This window comes from Canis lupus, chromosome 7, assembly GCF_011100685.1.
Source record: "Canis lupus familiaris isolate Mischka breed German Shepherd chromosome 7, alternate assembly UU_Cfam_GSD_1.0, whole genome shotgun sequence".
NCBI classification, from domain to species: Eukaryota; Metazoa; Chordata; class Mammalia; order Carnivora; family Canidae; genus Canis; species Canis lupus.
In genome coordinates this window covers 41390154-41402627 of record NC_049228.1, presented here as the reverse complement: position 1 = coordinate 41402627, position 12474 = coordinate 41390154, and the positions used below count along the sequence as shown (strand labels likewise).

General features: G+C 57.4%; 1 protein-coding gene across 6 annotated transcripts in view; it reads right to left on the bottom strand.

The window, feature by feature from the left end:
* The window catches only part of IQGAP3 (IQ motif containing GTPase activating protein 3), a 38065-nt gene that overhangs the window by 2167 nt on the left and 23424 nt on the right, over window positions 1-12474 (bottom strand). For 3 of the 6 annotated variants that reach the window (XM_038543006.1, XM_038543010.1, XM_038543009.1), the window contains 18 exons: window positions 12344-12415; window positions 12173-12242; window positions 10847-11055; window positions 10016-10168; window positions 9629-9792; window positions 9067-9291; window positions 8080-8220; window positions 7276-7360; window positions 6640-6872; window positions 6260-6392; window positions 6062-6164; window positions 5374-5500; window positions 4430-4517; window positions 3661-3873; window positions 2846-3012; window positions 2499-2600; window positions 1991-2099; window positions 244-937 (listed from right to left, as the gene is read on the bottom strand). In XM_038543006.1, the coding sequence (XP_038398934.1) occupies window positions 824-937; window positions 1991-2099; window positions 2499-2600; window positions 2846-3012; window positions 3661-3873; window positions 4430-4517; window positions 5374-5500; window positions 6062-6164; window positions 6260-6392; window positions 6640-6872; window positions 7276-7360; window positions 8080-8220; window positions 9067-9291; window positions 9629-9792; window positions 10016-10168; window positions 10847-11055; window positions 12173-12242; window positions 12344-12415 (2508 nt within the window). In that variant the 3' untranslated portion in view covers window positions 244-823. Of the gene's footprint in view, window positions 1-37; window positions 97-243; window positions 938-1990; window positions 2100-2498; window positions 2601-2845; window positions 3013-3660; window positions 3874-4429; window positions 4518-5373; window positions 5501-6061; window positions 6165-6259; window positions 6393-6639; window positions 6873-7275; window positions 7361-8079; window positions 8221-9066; window positions 9292-9628; window positions 9793-10015; window positions 10169-10846; window positions 11056-12172; window positions 12243-12343; window positions 12416-12474 lie in introns of those variants that run through there. The other 3 variants (XM_038543007.1, XM_038543008.1, XM_038543012.1) reach the window with 3 other exon arrangements.

Genomic DNA, 12474 nt, shown 5'->3' with positions numbered 1-12474 from the left:
GGAGACCCGGGATCGAATCCCACATCGGGCTCCCAGTGCATGGAGCCTGCTTCTCCCTCTGCCTGTGTCTCTGCCTCTCTCTCTCTCTCTCTGTGACTATCATAAATAAATAAAAAAATTAAAAAAAAAAATAAAGCTGCACAGAGACCCACCAGTGTGTGTATGGCGGGGGGTGGGGGGTGGGGGTGGGATAAATACCCTAGGGACACACATATAAAATAGACCATCCACAAAGCAATGAGATTTGAGGTTAACAGGGGTCATGTTGCCCAAGGCGCCACAGAGGATAGCAGTGTTGTCTGTCCTGGGTGTAAGGGCAGGGGCTGGAGGGCTATGAGGTGTCACAGCAGCACAGTGACCCAAGGGGCAGTGAGGCAGGAGCACCCATGCCAATGGAGTGGGAGTAGGGAGAGAAGGCTGTGTCCTGGCTTGGGGGTGTGCTGGGAAAGGGGAGGCAGAGGGGACCGGCAGTGCTTGTAATATTGGGGTGACCACTGGAGGTCATAGCAGATGCAAGAGTAGCAGCCTTCCCAGACCAAAGGGCAGGTCTGGAGTTCATATCCTACCATCTGGCTGGGAGACTGTGGGGTTCTGGGACTTAGCCACACAGCCAGACTCTGGGGTGAGGCTCCCTTTGGCAGGAGACCCTATCTGTGGCCAGGTAGGCAAGCTCCTCCCAGCTGGGGGGGGGGGAAGGGTGGGACTCCTGGTAGCTCCACCCAGTTCTGAGCCCTGGGGGCTGCAGGGAAGTATGGCAGTGAGTTAGTGTCAAGACAAGCATCCAGGAGGGTAAGAGGCCTTTGGGGAGCGCCCACCTAGTCTGTCACTGCCGCAGGAGTTTCTTGTTGAGGAGGAAGATTAGGAGGTTGACATTGACCTTGGCTTTGTTGAAGAGCTTCATAACAGCTACGCCTTCATACTGGAGCTGCAGGAGGTCCTGGGGAGAGGGGCAAGGGCGGACAGGGGTGAGGGCTCCTGGCAGTAGCCTAGCCAGTCTATAGAAGGCTATCACTCTGGAGCCTTACACACCCATCCAATGGCGTTGGCCACTGAAATCTCATTTTACAGAGGATGACACCAAGGCCAAGAGAGGCACAGTGACTTGACCACATGTCAGCTCAAGTACAACCATGGCTCAAAATCCATTTTCTTCTTCAAAAGGCCAAGAGCAGAACAGGAAGATTTGGGTTTAAAATCATTGCTTTCTGGGGTGCCTGGGTGGCTCAGTTGGTTAAGCATCTGCCTTTGGCTCAGGTCATGATCTCGAGGTCCTGCGTTCGAGCACTACATTGGGCTCCCTGCTCAGGGGGGAGCCTGCTTCTCCTTCTACCTCTGACCCTCACCCTGCTCATGTGTGCATGTGCTCTCTCTCAAATAAATAAAATCTTTTTTTTTTTAAGATTTTATTTATTCATTCATGAGAGACAGAGAGAGAGAGAGAGAGGCAGAGACACAGGCAGAGGGAGAAGCAGGCTCCCTGCAGAAAGCCCGACGTGGGACTCAATCCCGGGTCTCCAGGATCACGCCCCAGGCTGAAGGCGGCGCTAAACCGCTGAGCCACCTGGGCTGCTCCCAAATAAATAAAATCTAAAAATAAATAAATTAATTAATAAATTAATAAATTAATTTAAAAAATCACTGCTTCCCTGAATGCTGGCCTGTGATAGGCATCAACCTATGCTGGCCTGAGGCATCAACCTCAGACCCGTAAAGGGATAACGCTTCAGGGCTGTACAGAGCCCAGCATGGGCACGGGCTAGGGCTCTGAGGACTCATCCTGCTCTGACATCACCGGCCCAAAGGCACAGCCTGCAGCTTGGCAGTGGGGTCTGTGTAGGGGAACAGAGGGGCTTGGGCTGTAAGACCTCTCCACTCGACTGGGGGGAGCGGAGCTGATGTTCTGAGGCTTAGGAAGTGAAGTGGGCCTACTGTCCTCAGGCCAGCATCCAAGCCCAGCAGGTAGCTTGCGGGCCCATGAGAGGCCCCTCACCTGGTAGTGAAGCTGAAACCGCTCCATGTCCACACCCAGGAACCTGGCATTGACTTCAAACTTTCCTGCCTCATCTCCAGGGGTGATGTCAAAGATCACGTTTCTGAAGCTGTTAGGGATGGATTTGAACCAGGGCCTCTTTCCAGAGCCGCAGCCCTGCTCCTCCACCCACTGCAGCTCAGCATGACAGTGCTGTGTGTCACCGAGTCCAGACTTCCCCTCCCCACTCCCGTAGGCACAACTGTCTGTCTTGCCTGCTCGGCTCGCTGCGTATCTTCTATCTACCTGGCCCTCATCAGCTGTCGCTCCTCTAGGAAGTGTCCCCAGCATCCTTTGCCTTGGGCTGTCTTGGACTGGGCTGGGCCATGTCCACTGCCCTTAGCTTTCTGCCTGAAGGTGCCCTGTCCCCCTGCCACCCCCACTGCCCCAAGACAGGGGCTGTGCTTCTCCTCCCTCCCTACCCTGGGGCACAGCAGGGCCCGACATACTGCCCGCTAGAGACACATACTGAGAGTGGGGAAGGTCCTCAATTTCCACCAGGACCCCCTTCTCCTGGAGCTGGGCAGCAGTATAATGGAGTGATGGCTGCTTCTTCCCTTTCCCAGAAGTCCTGATTCAAAAAGGTGGCAGAGAATTGGTCTAAGTGAGTCTTCCACACCAAGGACACTGGTCCCCTCAGGGTCTGCGGGAAGGAAATCAGAGCCCAAGGACCCTCCCTGATGGACCCCAGGGCTGCCTGAGAGGCTGGAAGGCCCCACTCAGACAGGGGCCGCATTGCCCTGGAACAGTGTCCCTTTCAAACCCGGTGGAATGGGGCAGAGGTTACAGGTCACCTTGGGAGCATGCAGCACCTACTTGGCGCGGGGGGCCAGGTGGCCCAGGCAGGTGCGGATGTACTGACTGTAGTAGTCACCCTGCTCCTCATAGAAGGCCATCTTGGCATCCAGGCCCTGGAGCGTGGCCTGTAGCTTTCCCAGCTCTGCCTTCCGCCACTGGCGGTGCCTGTGCTGGCTGCAGATGTCCTGGGGTGGGAGGGCCAAGGCCAAGTGAGCTGCCTCCTTTGACAGGAGCAACTCAGGGCCTGATAAAGCCCAGGGCACCCCTAGGAGGGTCCTCAGGAGAAGCAGAAGAGGCCGGTTTCACAGCTGCTTTTCCTAGGAGGACCTCAATCTCAAGGCTCTATCCCAAACCCTCAAGGGACTTGTCCTGGCCTTACCCACACCAAGGAGTAACTGTCTTAAGGCTCCTTGTTTTTAGAAAAAAAAGAGGCGTAAGAATACGCCCTTCCCTGAGACCCCCCCCCCCTTCAGAGAGAACCCTGTGGAGGTCTGTTGGCTTCAGTAGCTGGTGACAATTTTGGGTGGACACTTGCCAGGGTGAGGCCTGCCCTCGAGGCACCTGTGTGCCTACCCCCCACCCCCCACACTTGCCTACACCCCAAGGCCTCGCTCATCTCCCCACGCACTCACCTACATCTACCCACGACCGGCCTCTCCACCTACCTCCCCCTTCCCCTCCACTCAGCTGCCTACACCCACCCACAACCTCAAGGCCTAACCCACTCTCCTACACCCACAAGCCCCGCCCACTTGCCATGCCCCGCCCCAACCTGCCCCTCCCAACCCACCCTCCCTGCCCGCGCCCCCACGGACCCCACCCCTGATAGCTACCTTGGCCAGTCCATCCACCAGCCCTTGGTAGCCGTTGCGGGCACTGACCAGCCCCAGGCCCTCCAGCTGCCGCAGGTTCCGCAGGACACGCCGTCGCTTGTCCGCCAGCGGCAGGAGGCTGTGCGCGATTAGCGAGCGGTGCCGCCGCAGGGGCTCTGGGATCTGGGTCTCACAGGCTTGACGCTGGCACATCAGCCGCTGGTGGGCCGCTTCCTGGGGGGGCAGAGGAGCTGGAGGGACCTAGCAGATTCTGCCATTCTGCCCCCCTACCCCCACCAGATGGCTCCAGGAAGAACATGGGAAGTGTAGCATCACAGACCCAGAGGGGCCTGTGAGTCACCGCAAGGGAGGAGGGGCCCATGGGGGACCGAAGAAGCCATAGCAGAAAGCCTTCTGAACCCACGCTGGTAGCCACCTCCTACTCCTGCGATGGCCCCAGGGTGTTTGGGGTGTTCCTCTCTTTTGTGCTGTTTTGGGAAGCGCCTCTACCAGCCATCCTCACGTTTTCTCAGGGAAGCCCTTGGCTTGGTCTTTGCTGCCCAATCAGATCTCTACCCACTCACTAGCTTCTCCTGCTTCCAGGCTCTGGGGCACACTCCTCCTGAAGCAGCCAGCCCTCCAGCACTCTTCAGGGTGGCTACCCAGACTGCCATTGGGCCATCCAGTGCCCAGGACAGATGTGGGGACCAGTACTGTGGTGCAGCGGGGAGCATGGACACAGTGGAGCCCCAGTGTCCAGACAGTACTCCCAAGCCGCCTGGCCACTCACCTGCTCTCTAGATAGCGGGAGGGAGAGCATCTCCTCCAGCGAGTCCCTAGGCTGGAACTGCATGATGTCAGCTAGCATCTGCTTGGTGCTGTTAGGAGCAGAGGAATGGGGAAGGGTCTGGACATGGGGCTGCCCAGGAGCTGAGAGTGAGTGGACCTCACCGCAAGTCATGGCTGCCAGGGACACTTAAGCCAAGAGAGTGAGTGAGGGAGGAAGGAGACACCAAGGTGGGCTGAGGGGTCTCTGCACATGCTGTGCTGCCTCAACCCTTCCTTCCACTGACAGCCTCCCACAAACTGTTGTCCCAGTCCTTGGGCTGGAGGATGCCCTTCCTCCTCTGGGGGAACTTCCCCAGTGCCCATGTCCCTTCTGCTGAGCCCTCAGGGCGCCTGACAGCCACCTTCCTCTTGGTGGCCCTGGCTGTGTGTTCTTGCCTGGCCCCACCCTAGAAGGCCTTGGGTGGCAGGACAAAGCTGATTACCTGGCTCACTGATTCCCTGGAGGAATAGGGGGGCTGCCCTGCTGGCGCAGGATTAAGATGGTAGCTTGGCTCCTCTTCTACCCAGATGCAGCCAGCACTGCTGGGTGCCGCCCTCCCTCTCAGAACTGAGGATGGAAGCTCCAGGCCCCTCTCCTGACCATCACTTCCATCGGGCCACTTACCCCGAGCATCTCTAAACCATAAAGCAGGGAAACCATCCCTGACCTCACAGTTGTCCCTTGGGCAAACTGGTAAAAAGCATGACAATATGCCAACATCAGGTATCACCAACATCCCAAGTCTCCCCCAGCCTTCAGCCAAAGCACAGAGCAAAGGTTGAGGGGGACACATAGGCCCGGCAAGGGCGGTGCCAGAGAAGCCTCAAGGGAGAACTGTCTGAAGACCAGGACCCCAGGAAGATGGTGGAGGGGCCGAGTCACCAGCCTAGGATGCTCTCACCCACCTCAGAAGCAGGCTCTGGGCATTGGCATCGCCGGTGTCTGTCTCCAGCCCTTCGAACTTGTTGGCGAGTGTCAGGGATACCTCCAGCTTGCTCAGGTCTAGATTCCCATCTGCAGCTACGCCCTCCCCTGAGGTGGGGCAAGAGATGTGACCGGCGTTCACAGACGGCCATGCTAGCCACCTGCTCCGTGCACCTCTGTGCCAGGAGAGGTATGTCCACACTGCCTGAGGCAGCACCCTGGCCCTCGGCCCTCAGCACCGATGGGACGGCTGTTGCCCAGAGCTCAGCCCTTGACTGACACCCTTGGCCCAGGGGCCTGGAGCTCCTACCTCCCCATTTGTCACCACCCCCACCCTGACCCCTCCTCTGCCCCTCTTGTTCCACAGCTCTTGTCAGGGGAACCCTTGAGGCTCAAAACAGACCTACATCCATCCACATCTCTCTCCCACGATTTGATCAGCCATTTACATGATAGCACTGGGTCTCCCTCCTGCGTGTCCACTTTCTTCCTATCAGCTCGTGTCCACATTTCCAACTTAGGACCAGAGGGAGGAGGGGGTGTGTGGACCGGCTTCCTGGCACATATCCCCGACTTAACGAGAATCCCAGCCAGAGCGTGCTTTCCTGCCTGTCCATCCTTCCCTGCAGGCTCCCCAGCTGGCCCCCCCTTGCCCAGCATGGTACATACCAATGAGGTCAGGGACGGTGGGCAGCTCCCCAAGGTCCTCCAGGAGCTCATGCAGGGGATCACAGTGATCGGGGGCAATCCAGTCCTGGTGCTCTAGCAATAGCTGTGGGTCGGAGGAGGCCAGCAGATGCAGGTTTCAGCAGGGCCTTCCTCCAGGTCCAGCCTACCCACCCAGTGACCCCTCGCTGTGCCCCTCACCCTGTGCGTGTTGACCAGTTCCCCGAAGGTGATGTATACCACAGGTTTGGCCACAGCCACCATGTCGGAGTACTCGTCCATTGCAAAGCGCTCTTCTGGCTCTGGGACTTGGCAGGCTCGGCACACGAACCTCCTATCTCCAGAGGAAGGGTGTGAGAGGTGGTGAAGCGGGCAGCACCCCCACATGCTGTCCCCCCACCCCTACCCCCCCCCAGGGTCCTCTCCAGCCCAACAATCCACCCTCTGGCTCACTATGCTCACTATGTGCTTTATCTGCAGACTCTGCTTCTCCAAGGACTCCAGGGAGGGAGGTGGGGCATGACCAGAGAAAGAAGAGGAGGAAGAGGGGACAGGATGGGATAATTGGACAGGACCAAGACCTGAACTTGAGGTGTGTCTCCTCCAGGTAGTCGTTTAAGGCCCGCAGATGCCGACTCTCCCCAGAGAAGACTTTGCCAGCCGCAGCATGCTGGAGGACTTGAGCCACAGCCCCAAGCGTGTGGCGCTGTGGGGTGGCCAGAGCACCACCCGCTGCCATGGCCACAATGTCGAAGGCGTCGGGGGCCACTATGGCTGGGTTCAGGAAGCGGTAGTACAGGAGGTTCCCTACCACCTGAGGGCAGAGGACACTATCCCAGAAGCGTCCTGGGATCCGCCTAGGAGGCCCCTGCCCGGCTCCCCAGCTCCCCTGGCTGCGAGGTACCACCTGAGCCAACCCCATCCTTTCATAGAAAACACCCGAGCAGGCTGGCAACCTGCTCAAGGTCACACAGCAAAATGTGAGCAGGAGTTAGGACCAGAACCCGGATCTCCTGACAAGTCCAGGGCTGTCCACCCTGTTAGCTCATGTCCTAGCTGTCTGTTCACTTGCTGGCAGGTGAGCTGGGTGGAGAATGTTTTTCCGCTTGGATTTTTACAGCATAGGTTTTTCTATTCTTTTGTCTCTGTCTGGGGGTTCACAGACACAGCAGGGCAGAGGACAGCTCTGGAGTCTGGGGAGGGCAGACAGTGCTTGCCTTGTAGACTTCGTTCTCCGAGTTGTCAGGGAACTTTTCTGCCAGAGTTGTCCTCAGGACCTTGGCCACATACCGCATCCCGTACCTGGGGACAGAGTGCATGTGCACTGCGGTCCTGCCCATCTCGGCCGGAGCTCAGTGCATGTATGCTGCCTATTTACTGGCTCAGATATGGCACACCAGCCCCCCAGCTACCTGGGTACTCATGTCAGTACCCAGGGCAAGGGCTCTGTCACCCACTAAGTTGACATGCAGCCTTTAGCCTGGCCAGTGTCCCCTGGGAACACCCCACAGCCCAGGATTCATTTTGCCTTCACCTGAGAGGCACCTTCACCGAGAGGCTATGTATCCTGGGCATGTGACACAGCCAGAACCCTGTCCCAAGGCAGCCTGGGAGACTCTGAGGACACCAACCTCTTTAGGCATCCCAGAGCACCCAGGAGGGGCTGGGCTGGGCTGGGGGCAGGAACAAAGGAGAGCAGGACACGGGGGTAGGAGTTCCAGTCCTGCCTCCAGCATGAACCAGATGGTGGCTTATACAATCCCCTCCCCTTGTGGGTTTATCTCCTGGTCTGGAAAATGGAGGCGAGCATCCCTGCCCTCTCCCTAGCTCAGGGTTTTCGTGAGAATTGTGAAGTTATGTCTGTCGAAGTAGTGTGGTATCCAAACGTGCTTGACTTTATTATCACGATTCCTATAATGGACGTGCCACCTACAAATTCAATCTCCTTCCACCTCCCAGGGTTCAGAGACAGAGGTTTACAAATCATGCTGGCCTGACCAGGGTGGGGCTGATGCACGTACGGAATCCGGTCTACAGAGGACATGATGGCGACAAGGAACTTGTCGGTCACGGCCAGGAGGCTGTGGAGGGAGATGTCCAGTCGTCTCTGGACCTCGGGGTGGCTCAAGGCCTGCTCTGGGGTGACATCATAGGGGAGGTGGCTGTGGGCATTGAGACAAAGTATCAGCCAGAGCCCCTCCCATGGTGCCCCCTCCCCCAAAGCCCCACTTCCAGAACTCTTCATCTAAAAACGGGATCCCCCTCGCAGGCGCACACATGCTAAAGGCAGCCCAGCATGCTTAAAGGGACCAGGCCAGAACAAGAGAAAGGACTCAAAGGCAACAGAGCAATGTGGGTGGAAGGTAAAGAAAGAGTTGCAGGGCCCAAAGCAAGTGGATACATGTAGGAGGGATGGACATTCTGCAGTCTGTATGAGGGCTCCTCAGGGGAGCTGGAAGCCAGGGCTGTCCTAGATCTAGTCTTTGTCAGTTGGGGCAATCGGGAAGACGGCCACAGCCTTGCACCTCCGACATAGAAGCCCACATGTCACCGGAGCAGCCACCAGTGTGAGGTGCTCCTCAGCAGCCCCACTTCTCAAGGACCTGTGCACCCAACCAATGCCTCTGCCCGAGCCCAGGGCCAACCTGGCTCTTCCACTGCCTTATTGGTCTATTCATCTGGAAATCTGAATATTCAGCTATCCCCTATCAATGAGGACTCCATATCCCAACTCCTGGCAAATCGGATATATCATTTGCCAGCAGGACATAGCAATTAGACACATTTGCATATTCATCTGTGTTCATTCTGTGTCAAGCACACCAGGTCTGGTGTCGTTTATTCCAGTTCCATGTTAATTATCAGAGGGACTATCTAGAAGGCTACATTCTTTCATCCCATGGGGCTGGTGGCAATATTCAGACACCTGTGTGCTCATTTGTATGCTGTCCCAAGGAGGCCCCAGAGCAAGCAGGTCAAAGAGAGCTCTCCCTGTGCCAGCTGCTCACCTGCGCTGTCCTGTCTGAGCCTCACTCTGGTTGATCCAGCTCTTGTAGAGGTGAATGGGGTCTGTGTGGACGCTCAGCCTCTTGTCCTCCAGCACCTCTTGGATGACTCTGCCCAGGATCTCCCGCAGGGCACTCTGGCCCCGCCCATTCCGGTAAAACCTCACCACCAGCCTCACGACTGTGGGGTTACCCGTCACCATGTCCTGGGGCTGCTCTACCTTTGACCTATGGTGCAAGAAGTCATGGAAGTTAGTGTCTCGCCCCGTGTAGGACAAATCGCTGCTTTTCCTTTTGGAGATTTTGGTTCTTCGAAGCCTATTCTGGTAACCTCCTAAGACTCATCCCGACAGCGCAACCTCAGCTGTGCACTAACCCCTCTGCCCACATCCCCCCTCCATTCTGTCCTTAGAGACATCCTGCGGGCGCTCCTTGTGAGCTGGGAGAAGAGGCCTTCTGGTTCCATTTCCACCCTCAAACCTCAGCAGACTGTCAGCTGGTGAAGGAGCCAACAGTGGCCTCTCAGCCTGCTCCCCTCCCGTCCCTCTGGACATGGGAACCCTACCTGATCTCCTCCTGGAGCATGGTCTTGAACAGCTGCAGCAGCAGGTAGGCCTCACGGCGATTGGAGGCATAGTTGTACAGGCTGAAAATCACAGACTCCATGAACTTGGTGGTTTTGTTCTGTGGCATGTGGAAGGTCAGCTTGGCCAGGTAGATAGGCTGGGTCTACAAGTGACAAGAAGACAGGAATGGTTTCTGCCGGGCCTCGAGGACCAGCGAGTGAACAAAGAGAGGCTCTCCTGATGGGAACCTCTTCGGAGGACTGACAGGAGGGGCAAGAGGAAGGGGCATCTGGGGTCGAGGCATTAGGGCAGGGGAAGGACACTGTGTGCAGAGAAAGGCCCTCCGAGGGTAGTGAGGTCCTCTCCTCCCACAGCCTTCTGTTCACCTGCAGCAGGTAGAAGAGATGTTGGTAAGCTTCTAGTTTCTGCCTTTTCTCTTTGCTCAGCGACTTCAATCCCTTCTGCTTGTCCAGAACCATCATGCCCGACAGCTGCTCCTTATTCTTCTTGGTCAGCTTCTTGCAGTGCGAGACCACCTCCTGCAGGTGCAGGGAGAGCGGGCCAGTGGAGTGCAGACCATGTGGTCAGAGTCAGTGCCTCAAGGGGCCAGGCTTTCGGCCGTTCCAGGCATTCGTGGCACATGAGCCGAGAGAGAGAGAGAGAGAGAGAGAGAGAGAGAGAGAGAGAGAGAGAGAGAGATGGTTCTACAGTGTGGCTCCCCCTCCCCACAACCACCTCCGCTTTCACAGGGTGAGTCCCTGCAGAGAACTGGGTTGCCAGGCCCTGACGTTGGGTCTGTGGGTTTTGCTACCATTTCTTCTGAGACTGCTGCACTTGCCTGAGCTGGAGCTGTCACACTACCACTTCTACTCATCGCTGCACCTTTGTGTGGACATTCAGTCTGAGGAGCTTTTGTGTCTACCTCTAAGCTGGCCTGGCAAAACATACCCTCTGATTATTCCTGTTTCCCAAGGAGGAAACAGACTTAGAGATTAAGTGGGCAGCTTGCAGCCCCATCACAAGGTAGCAGCAGAGCTGGGCTCCCTCATTTCATAGCCAGGGCTCTTTTGGCCCTGTCACCTGTCCCCCGACAGAGCACCACTGGAGCGAGGACCTAAGCCAGGTAGTAAAATCCAGACAGGCAGAAATTACCGTAAGCAACCAGGACAGCCAGCACCACCTCCCAGAGGATGTGCTGGTGGCGGCAGGCCCCTCACCTGCAGGGTGATCCGGTTCTTTACCAGCAGGCCAATCTTGATGTCCATGAGGTCAAGGTCCTGCTGCAGCTGCTGGTTGGACCGGATCTTCCTGACCACCTCCTCCTGGAGCTTCAGCAGCTCTGCCTCCACCATGAAGTCCTCCTGGCTTTGATTCAAGAGGTGGGCAAATCTGCACACCACGCTGACAGTGGGATGGGGTGAATGGACTGGCAGGACGGGAAGAAGCGTCAGGATAGCCGCGTCCTCAGAGGCTTCCTCACCAGCTTCCTGCCTGTTACCACCTCTTGGTCCCTGTCCTGCTTGAGGCCAGCAGACCTGCAACACCTAGCCCTTTAACTGGTTCTGCTTGTGGCTGGGGAGTGGTGGGCTGCCTCTAGGCCTGTCCTGTCCCCACACCAGGGCCCTAGCTCCCTCTGACAGACCCCCCTCCTCAGATTGGCTGCATGCCCGGTCAGAGGAACAGACAGCACCCCCATGGGCAGGACAGGCACAGAGGGGATGGGGAAAGGGAGAGACCAAGGTGCAGGGCGTTCTATTGAAAGCCCAGGAGTGTCACCTCGGGCCCAGGAGGGAAAGGGCCCACATCTTCCAGAACTGGAGAGCTGGAGACAAACTTGGACGTGGATGCAAAAAGGAGGACCTCCAAAGCTGGGCTCCCGGACTTTAAGAACGGGAGCCAAGAGTGGCCCAGTAGGACCTCTTTGAGGCTTTAGATGTGCAGCCCCCTGTGAGGACTAGGGGGCAGGCGAGGGGCACCACTGGGTGCTGGCACTCAGGTCCCAGCACACAGAAAGCTTCATGCACACTGGCCCTCATGGGCTGGAGCTGGTGCAGCCCTAGGCCGCAAGATAAGGCTGGCCCTCTACGGAGAGAAGACCCTTCCCTTGTTTGCATTGGTGGGTAGCAACAGGAAGATGATATAAGCCTGGGACAGCAAGCACCTGGCGAGGGAAGCCTTCAGGGTGACCGGGTTGGCTGTTACTGGGGTGGGCGGGGGCTTTGGGAATAGCCCCCATTCAACGATGTTCCTGCACAGATGTCTTAGCTCCTGTCTCTCCCACCATACTAGGGGACCCCCAAAGGCAGAGACATATCCTCAGTCCCACAGGCACCCCAGGTCCTGAGGCACGCACAAGGTTGAAGACATCACCTGTTGGTGAGGGAAGGGGCTGGGAGGACAATTTCTCCAAAGCCCAATTTTGTAACCATGGGCTGGGGTGGCTCCCTTGCCCACTCCCTTTGACTATCGAAAGCCATGGCTCGCACAGAGGAGGGAGACCCGGCAGCTTACTCACAATGAAGAGAGGAGACCAGGCAGCGTACCTAACACCCTGTAGTCATCCCGGGCCTTCCAGGCTCGGAAATATGCCTGGATCTTCACAATGGCGTTAACCTGCCATGAACACAGGTGGGGAAAGGCTTGCTGACTGCCCTTTGTTCTGGTCTCCTGGGTGGAGGCTGGGCACGGGGACGGGGCAGCAGCAGGACACTCACATTCTTCTGGAAGTATCCCAGACGTCTCCGGTATCGCCTGCAAGCTGCCCACATCCGGACCCAGGCCTGGATCTGAGGACACACATTATCTCAGAGCTCCAGGCTCGGGGCCTGGCCCTTGGACCCGGGCC